Below are 10,776 nucleotides of genomic sequence, written 5' to 3' on the forward strand. Positions count from 1 at the left end.
AGGGATAACAACTGAACAGATGCCCAGAATCTGTACTAACACCGGAAGAACAAGAGACATGTAAACAACAGATAGTTTGTGTTTGGTGCAATGTTTCAAGTTAGTAAGTGGCAGGACAAAGATTCTCCAGCTGGCAGGATTCTCTAAGGCACTACAGCATTTTACTATCCAAAGAAGTCTTAAACTCATTCGGCATTCCATCCAGTACAGACATTGCTAGTTCTGTTAATGTGTATCAAGTAGTCTAGCCTTAAATCCACACAGAGGGCTTCCCCTCTGCTGACTTACTGCTGCTACTGTTGCTGCTGCTACATCCGCCGGTGCTGCCTCCCTTGCCGTGTTTGGACCGTTGTTTGCGCTCCTTCTGCGGCTGCAGCGGGGGCGGGGGCTGGGTCTGAATAATGTTACTGCGAGGCTTATCGTCCCTGTGGTCTCCAGGCAGATCCTCCACACAGTGCTGCTGACTGTAGGCCTGGATGGCGGCCTCCAGCTGATCGTGAGCCTGCTGGATCATGTCCTTGTTCAGCGCCACGCGAGCCTCCCCTCCGGTGGGGAAGTTATCCTCGTTGCTGCCAAACTGCTGCTGCTCCTCCTGGGCGATGTTCTCCCGGTTCTGCTTGCACGCCATCTTAGCGTTGCTGAGGTCCGTGTACGGGATCTGCTCCGGCTTCACTACGATGTTATAGCCCGGGGGAGCCGACGGGGTGTTCCAGGAGAATGGGTATCCGATGTAGTCCGCACCGCCCTCCCCAACCGGTCCTTCGCCCTCGCCGGCCTCGGGACCCGAGACGCCCACAGACCCCTCGCCGGCTCCAATGGTGCCGAGCAGACCCAGCTGATACTCGTCCTCCGGGGGCGGGCAGCGCCGGCGTCGCAGGATGTCGCATATGGATCCGACGCCGAGGTGCAGCATTTCCCAGATGTTGAGCGTGAGGCAGAGCACGGTGACGCCGTACATGATGCGCAGGAAGATGGTTTTCTCGGTGGGACGCGACACAAAGCAGTCCACGCTATGGGGGCAGGGCTCGCCCGAGCACACAAACACGGGCGCCACGCGGAACCCGTACAGCAGGTACTGCCCCGCCAGGAAGCCCGCCTCAAGGACCGTACGGGTCACCAGCTGCAACACATAGATCCGCATCAGCCCCTCGTCCCGGATGCGTGTGCGGCCATCGTGGCGGACCTTGGGCCTGGGAGTTGGCTGCAATGGGTCACGCGGCCGATGTGGCGGCTCAATTTCGGGAACCTCGTAGATCATGGGGTCGTCCTCACGGTCCTCCTCGGCCTCTTCGATGCCCCGGTGCTGCCGGGCCCCGAAACAGATCTTGCGGGGCTTCCGGTGGGTGTAGCCCCCGGCCGCCCCGACAGCGGCCCTGACAGCCGCGGCGCCGGTGCCTCCCTTGGCCTCGTCCGCGCGGGCGATCTTGTTGACGGCGTAGCCCATGTACATGAGGGAGGGCATGGCCACCAGGATGATCTGGAAGACCCAGAAGCGCACATGAGAGAGCGGGGCAAAGGCGTCATAGCAGACGTTCTCGCAGCCCGGCTGGCCCGAGTTGCAGATGAACTTGCTCTGTTCGTCGTAGTAGATGGACTCGCCACCGACGGCCGTGAGCACAATGCGGAAGACGATGAGCACGGTGAGCCACAGCTTCCCCACGAAGGTGGAGTGGTTGTGGATCTCCTCCAGCAGCCGCGTGAGGAAGCTCCAGCTCATGGTGTCGCTGGACAGTGGGGCAGACAGGGTCCCTCTCTGGCCTGCTCACAGACTCTGCCCACAGGGAGAAGGGAGAGAGAGAGAGTGAGGGGGAGGGAGGGAGAGAGAGAGAGAGAGAGAGAGAGAGAGAAAAGGTTAATGAGAACTCCAGAATATCTTACATACATAAAGGAAAAAATAGCTTGAACATGGGTAAAGTCAACAATGGGGACATAAAACAAGCAAGTGTATTCATCGGTATTTGGGCTCTCCAATAGCATACATTCTTAATTTATCCTGAACATTTGTGCCTTCATTCCCCTCTGACTTCATAAAAGTGTAACTTTGTCTAAACCCATCCAACAGCTTTAAGGTTTAGGCATTAGGGCATGAAGGGATGAGGATCAGTGTAAAAGTGCCATCACACGGCACAGAAGAGCGACATAATCCCACAAGGAAGTGAGCTATCATCAAACACGCACCCCGTTTTATTTCACACCCTCTTTTCTTTTTCTTGGGAAGAAATAAATCCTCTTACTGAGCCTCCTTCTGGATGCGATGCCTTTTTCAGGATTGTATTAAGTTAAGTTGTGTGGATGTTCTATGGCTGGAAGGTGACTGTATACCACACTATACTGTACGCCTTCTGTGTGTGCTTACATATCTGTCCACATATATGTGAATAAACATGTGAGCGTGTTTGTGTATGTATGTGGGCGGGTGTGTGTCGGTGCGTGTCCGAGCTTGTGTGACTCGCACACATGGAAATGTGAGTGTCTGTGTGTGTGCTCTTGCCTGTCGGTGTCAATGCATGTATGCTCACAAGTGTATCTGAGGAAGGAACATGTCTATGTGGGCCAGCGCCGGGTGGTCCGGTTCCACCAGAAGGATCAACAGGTGGCTGTGCACGGACCGCTGGAGCCAGAATTCACAGCAGAGCCAAACCAGGAGATAGTCATTGGAGATACTAAGATGACTCCAAACTCTCCTTCCTCACCCAGCTAAAATGTTGGATACATGGATGGAAGGGGCCTTCATTGTGGACCTTATTATATGATGTGTGTGTGGGTGTGATTATATGTGCACATGGGTATGTGCTTGTCCTTGTGCTTGTACGTGTGCGTAAATGTGCCTGTGCATGCATGTGTGTAGATTTAAAATATATGTACATGTATGCATAGTGTTATTTGTTCTCACATGCATTTGATAGTTTGTGTGTCTCTGCCTATATGCTTGTGTGTGTGTGTTGCCTTCCTCCTCACCTAGCTGCAGTGGTTAATGGCTTATTTCAGACTGAGGGGGGGGGCTCGTAGAAGTAGGAGCAAGGGGCCTTCGCCCCTCCTGCTCTTTGTCCCAGACAGAAGGAGGACAAGGAGGAAGGACAAGGAATGCAATGCTGCTTGCCATAAAACATGTCTAGTAAGGAAGGTTCTGACCGTATTAGGACATGAAATGCCTCGGCTCGGAGGATGAAGAGACCTCAAGTCTTCTTTGTTTAATCTGTGCACGTTTGTGCGTGTCGATGTGTAAGCATGTGTGTGTGTGTGTGTGCTTTTGTGAATGAGTGAGTGTGCAAGTGTGTGTGCGAGTGAGCGTGTGTGCATCATCGTGTGTAATACAGTGTGCTTAGGAACATGCATTCAAATCACAGAGAACAGTGGAGGACAGTGTTTTGTTGCCCTCTGGCCAGTCCAGCGTCACATCATGAACAAACACAAGCTCATCTATACCTGGTCTTTCCTGAATTACTTCTACTTTTTTATTTTATTTTAATTTATTTTTAAGGTTTTCAATTTTTAATGTAGAGTAAGACAGGAAGGTATGGGAGGGAGAGGGGAAGACACGCTTACGTTTCCTTTTGTGGTTAACAAATTGATTGTTGATAACAACAATGCCTGTTTGATAACAATAGATGCACTTAAACACAAGCCTACATGTTCGGCATGAGCATTTAAAAACCGTTCAAAACGTGTATTATGTTTTCAATGACAGGTTCATAAAACAAAGATCATATATAAGGTGATGCGGAAATGGCAGTAAAAATGGTCAGCAATGTTCATTTATGCACAAATTCGTTCTTCTCACGATTAATTGATAAGGCCTATTATGAATTGGGTTGCGATTGTTTGTCATTTAAAAAAAATGGGGCCCCGGAAAAAAAGTTTGGGAAACACTGCAGTTATCTTGATTCGGTACAGTTACTTCACTTTGTGTAACCATTTTCTATTATTTCTTTTTTTTCTTTTTCATTTATGAATACTTTCCCATTAGACTCACTGATGATAACTTATAATAATAAAAATAATAATAATAATAATAATACAAATATATTAATAAATAATAATTACTAATATATTTGCGTACAAACAATTACGTACAAAAAAACTGTTCTGGTTATATCCAAAGGGTCATGCATTGCTCTCTGCTACCTCCATTCATCCATCCTGATCGAGACTTGAAGGCAGCATTAGCCATGTCTTTGGCTCCTCCAATCAGAGGGCTCCTAGAGGCCTGGCTTCCTGCGCCACATCGGGAGCCACTACCTGTGGTCACTCACTCTAACCTGAAATTTAGCTTTCTGGTCCGAGCAATGTCAGTGGGACCCAGTGGGCCAGTTAGAGGTAAGAATCTGACTAAGTGAATTAAAGTTAACTGGCTGAGTCACCCTGCCTCAACACACACACACACACACACACACACACACACACACACACACACACACAGATTTAAACGCAAATACACACACATAGACACACATTTACGCATGCAGACACATGCATGCACATGCAAACATACACAAAATTAAACACACCTTCAAACACACACATTGAAACACACACACACCAACATATAATGCAAATATTAACCAAGAAAGTAAGATTAGCAGAATATTTTTCACCATCACTAAGACGGTGATGGTGGTGGTCAGCGTTACAAAACAGCAATAAGAGAGACAATGTGGTGGTTGGTTTTACACAAAATCACTAAGACAGACAGTGTTGTTGCTGGAATTACACAACATCAATAAGACAGTGTGGTGGTCAGCGTTACAAAACTGCAATAAGAGAGACAATGTGGTGGTTGGTATTACACAACATCAATAAGACAGTGTGGTGGTCAGTGTTACACAACATCAATAAGACAGTGTGGTGGTCAGTGTTACACAACATCAATAAGACAGTGTGGTGGTCAGTGTAGCACAACATCAATAAGACAGAGACAGTGTGATTGTCTGTGTTACACAACAGGAGGCTACAGAATGTGGCTCAGGAAGCATTTTGGAGATTAGCGGTTGGTTTGCCATGAGCTAATGGTGGCCACTGTCGCTGTTTGATTGTTATCGTCACATATGATAGGTCTGGCTGGCAAGCGTAACTCACGGGCCCAACCAGACCCAAGGAGAACCAAGAGACAAGGACACAGAGTCACCCGGGATGGATCCAAGGGGCGAAAGCTAACGCTAACACTAACAGACAGTAATCACAACTCTATGCTGTATCACTGGAGGGATCCCCTTCTCCCATCAACGGCTACCATCCCTCCTCAACCACACGGCTCACATGGACACACGGACAGACACACACACACACACACACACACACACGCACACACACACACACACACACACACACACACACACAACCCCAACCCTATGAATGATGAATAGTTGAATATCTTTATAACGTAATGAATATATTATTCAGATAGGTTTGAACCCATCAATACCAAAGGATAGGAAAAAAATCCTATTAATTAGAAAAAAAATGTTGATTCTATTAGAATTTATACAATAGAAGCAATGCACCAAGCACCTTCAGCTCAATTCCAAACGGAGTTGAGTGGTCAGTTTACCCTCGATGCATCAATTTTACCATCCCCCTAACACTAACCCTAACCATAAACCCCAGCCATAAACCCCAGAAAGAATGTGTTAGCTACTAATGCCAAAATGATGCTGACCATGGAAAACCGAGAACTCCATATAAAGCACACTTTTGACATCCTCCCACGACCTGTGTGTATTAATCATCCAAAATCATCTTTGTCTGGTTGAAATAAATAAGAAAACAAGGGATTTTCTAAAAAGAAGATAGAAAAACAAGTACATTCAAAACATTACATAACCCTGCAATTAATTCAGACTATAAGATAATGAGATGAATAAAAAAACAAAAGCTGCCTGCCGGACTCCCTCCCCATCCCCAGCTGGCTGCCTGTTGTGTTTGGTTTAGGTTCCCGGCACTTTATGAGTTCAAAGCAAACAAAAGACAAATTGTATCTACAAACACACACACACACACACACACACACACACACACACACACACACACACACACACACACACACACACACACACACACACACACACACACACACACACACACACACACACACACACAATAATATATAATATAATAGATAATGAGCATACAAATGGATACAAACCGGGCTGTATAAGTGATAATTAGCCTTGTTTGCTTGCAGGGGATGTCGCCGTAAGTAAAAAGCTTTTTTTTAAAAACATTTTTAAATAAAAATGATATTACTAGTATCCACAGATGACTGCTCAGTCGAAGGATGGTGAGCAACACAAATCCAGCCACACCTATGACATATAAAGTATACCGCGTTGCCTGGTAGAACTGTGAATAGGGGAATCATCAAGCTTTGTTCTTTATTTCTAATATTAGAGTAACACTTCTTACTGGTGCTGTGAAATCTCAGTCTAAAACAAAAAAGTTCAACCATTGATGTCCTCAGTCAGGGATATTGCTTCGGACAAATTACGTCAATGGTTAAACTTTTCAGAGTTTTCCTACTTTCCTCGCCTTTTATGTACCACGATCCACAAATATTTGCTAGTTGTGCCTCGCAAAATCATATCCACACGGATATAGCAATCCACAAATGCATTTTCTGCTTGTAAGTCGTAAAATGTTATTCACAGGGATATTATGTGATCCACAAATGCATCCTGTCTTAAATCCACACTAAATTGTACACATTTGTGGATCGCATGGCTCTTTTCATTTTCTTTGTGGCTATTTGTCCAATATGTTCCACTGTAGAGCTGTAAAATGTGAATGCGCAAGACTTTAATATGCATAACCTACAGAAGACGATGCACGTTGCGTGTACCGCAATCCACAAAAAATATTCACTCGTGCTTTGCAATCAGGATCCACATTTTTTACTTGTGGCTTCAAAGTATTATTTTTTAGGCCAGATTTTGCAGCTCGGCTACGGTACACATTGGACAAAAACTCAATGATCCACAAATGCGTACAGACAAGTTCACATCTTGTAAGCTGTTCTAAAAGTGAGTGTGGATAGCATTTTACAAAACACAAGTAAACTATATATATTTATGCATCGTGACATATTCATGTGGAAATCTACACGAATGTGTCACGATGCATAAATATATATAGACCCCTCAGGTCCGCGTGGCCAGGACATCTAAATCAGGGGTGCCCACACTTTTTTGGCTTGCGAGCTACTTTCAAAATGATCATGTCAATTCACGTAATATGATTTGTCTTCTGCGAGTTACACCTCACTTCCTTTTACATGCCTGTCACCATCTACAGGTTTATGCTATGTATGCATCCAGATTTTGCAGACCTTTTTATTGAACGGATCTGCTGCGGTACACATTGGACAAAACTCAGAGATGCACAGATGCGTGTACACACACACACACACACACACACACACACACACACACACACACACACACACACACACACACACACACACACACACACACACACACACACACACACACACACACACACACACACACACACACACACACAGTACCTGAAGAGCTCCACAAAGCTAATTGGCCTTTGCCTTGGCTGGGGGGACCTAAGTTCTAGGGTCACTGATGCTAACTTGAACTTGACTTAAACTGTATGGCAGTGGTTAGAGAGCAGGTAGTTGAAACTCCCAGTAATCAGACAGGGAAAGCCACCCTTCCCCGCTTCCCTGAAGCTTGGTTATATATTTAAAGTTCTGTCCTTTTTACCTTCTGCGAATATGGCAAAAACAAGCGTGGCACTGAGCAAGGAGGGGCTCCTGAAGCTATCAGCTCAGACCTTGACAATGACGATTGGGATTTGGGTGCTAGTGCAGTGCCAGCAGCACCCATTAGACAGAAAGGGAACTGGTTGAGCGAAGACAAACCGGAGTGAAACGGTTTTCAAAGTGCATTTCCCAATCTCTGCTTTGCCTTGGGGCTGTGTAAGCCTCTTTGTTTAGAACTTAGCAGATATATTTGAGATACGCAAAAATCTGAATGAGGGACGTCTCTTCTTGTCTTGTTCTGACTCTGATACTATAGCTTTGTCAAAAAGGATTTCATGGAGCAGTTAAGTTTTGACAAAACACTATCCGTCCCAAAAATGAATTTAGTTGGATTTTAGAAGACTGAACTGAACTTGGTGACCTCATCCATCACTATGATGGATGAGGTCACCCCCCCCCCCCCCCCAAGACACACACACACACACACACACGCTTATCGCTTATTATATGGCTCTTAACCTATATTATTATTATTATTATTCATATCTACAACAGTTAGCTGAACATTGTAGGGTCCCGGCCTTCCACTCCCGGCTTTCTCAGTAAGAGAAATCAACTACATTTGTCCCTGTGTTTGTTATATGTGAAATTAAGTAAATAAAGACGCTCTCTTTCTCGTTCGCAACACCTTCCTTCTTCGTCGTTTCTTCTATTTGTCTCCAACTCATGCTCCAATCTCTCATCAATCGATGCGGATGTTGTGGATGCAACGGAATATATGACGCATCGCTGCAGCAACATTTAAGATGATTGCGATGAGTTTTGCCCGTTCTGCCTCCTTGCTGTCTGCAGTCAAACTAGAGTGACAGCGGCCGTCCTTATTCCGCCACCCCACGTTGATTCTATTGATGTCTGAGCGATACCGATGTCCACATATCGGGCATCAAGTGTGAATAAGTGTGAATGACCCTCACGGTCGAACATCCTGATATACAAATGCGGAGAAAGACGGAGGACATGTGTGAGAACCGCTAGTTTCGAATTCCAGCTGAAATTGTGGGGTCACTTGCTCTATAAGCATGACGACAGTTGCAAGGATGCATGGGGAGGATTTGAAGACATATAACTTCAATCTCCCTATTTCTGATGATATGTAGTGTAATTTGCATATTTGCATAATCTCTGATGTGACTAAGGCCCCGTCCACACGGAACCGATTTTTGGGTGAAAACGCGTTAGGGCCGGCCGTCCAGACGAATCCGGGATTTTCGGTGCCTGAAAACACACTTTTCTGAAACCAGGTCCCAGGGAAGACAAGTTAAAAACTGACCTATGCGTTTTCGTGTTAGGATTCGTGTGGATGCCTGAAACGCAAACGATGATGTCATCGCCCCCCCCACCAGCTGGGCGACGTTAGAGTTGCGTTAAATTTTTTATTTGTATTATTTTTGTAGCTTTAAATACAGCCCCTTGGTAAATTGAATTGCTAACTGTACATTAAAAATGTTTGTAGAGCGCGCAGGCTGGATGCGCACAGGCTTGATGCGCTCCACTTTTTTTGGTGGAGAACCAGCGCCTTGAATATTTACTACAGCGTTTCTACCACTCGATGCGTTTTCGTAATGAGTATGTCTTTACGGAGATCGATATTCCTGAAACGCCTCAAAGGAAAGCGGAGGGGAAAGGACCGTTTTCGCCCGTGTGGACGGGGCCTTAACCTCCTATAACTTTAAAGAGCCTTGACCTAAAACTACCCGCAGCATTTAAACAAGAAAACACTCGACCACACACACACACACACACACACACACACACACACACACACACACACACACACACACACACACACACACACACACACTCACGTGCAGTATGTGTGGGTTTGTTTATTCAACTCTCTCTCTCTCTCTCTCTCTCTCTCTCTCTCTCTCTCTCTCTCTCTCTCTCTCTCCCCTCATCCCCTGACAAACTGGGTCATGATGGTTGAGGGTGGGGATGAGTGTTTTCGTGAGAGTCTGAGTGGGGGGTAATACACCTGCTGAGGTGTATTAAGGAAGGGGGGGGGGGGTGGTCTGGGGCCAGCCAGTGATAGGGGAGGACGAAGAGGAGGAGTGGTAGGGTTTATGGGGTCAAATAAGCTTCACTTCTTAGGAGTGAGGGCAAGCACATTATAATGTTAGGCTTCAATGAGTCAAAGTAAGAATGCTCTTTTTCGCTTTAGAATATCCTAATGTAGTTAGGCCACAAAACCTTTCATCTCTTTAACCCCGCATTACCCTGGTCCTTCCCCATAGCACCGTGACATGCTGAGGAAGTAAAAGAGAAGTTCAAATGATGTAAATCCACCCGGCGACAACGGCAGCTGAGTAGGGCTGGGGCCGCTATCTCCGCTCCCTTCTCTTATCCGGCTATTGGGCGAACGGATTGCTATTGCTATTCCTATTTATAATCAAATCATTTCAAGCACACAACTGCTGGTTGGGATATTGATTTTATTTGACCGTCTTTTTAATTGCTGTCTTGTTAATTTACACTTCTTAATGAAGTGTCATAAAGATAAAATGACTACTACCTTTTATTTTGGCAAAATGAAAGAATTCTGTAAAATGATGCATCGACCCACTGAAATCCTGCATTCCGGACCTATGCTATACAAATCATCCATGGACACAGACTTCCTTCAATGCATGTTGTACGTAGCTCACGAGGAGCGCCTTTGCCTGTAGATCCAAAACTCGATGTTTTGATTCTGTGTGCCATGCCCCCAGTACTACTCTGACTGACTTTGGTTTGGCTGTAGCCAAACTGCTGTTTTCCCCAGCATGAAGCATCATGGAATGTAGGAGTTGTCTGGTCACATAGGTGTCTAGTCACATCGACTTCCCAGCCATTATATTTGCCTCAACCTTCACTATTAAAGTGACTTTTGAGATTCTTGTCTGTGATTACCGTGGAAGGAATGAGTTCAGCTTGGGTAATAATAACCCGTTTTCCTCCACCTTCCGTCCAGATGTTCAGACAGTATACACAGAAAATATGCAGAAGTGTAC

At 45.7% G+C, this 10,776-nt stretch overlaps 1 protein-coding gene across 1 annotated transcript; it reads right to left on the reverse strand.

Annotated features, from left to right (window-relative positions):
- Positions 1-250: 250 nt before the first annotated feature.
- On the reverse strand, positions 251-1,717 carry gjc1 (gap junction protein gamma 1; the record flags this gene model as incomplete). Its single annotated transcript, XM_079745837.1, has 1 exon — positions 251-1,717. The coding sequence occupies one exon, from the start codon at positions 1,715-1,717 to the stop codon at positions 251-253; it is 1,467 nt and encodes a 488-aa protein (XP_079601963.1).
- Between the last annotated feature and the right edge of the window lie 9,059 nt (positions 1,718-10,776).

Source organism: Pollachius pollachius, assembly GCF_949987615.1.
Source record: "Pollachius pollachius genome assembly, chromosome: 11".
Lineage (NCBI taxonomy): Eukaryota > Metazoa > Chordata > Actinopteri > Gadiformes > Gadidae > Pollachius > Pollachius pollachius.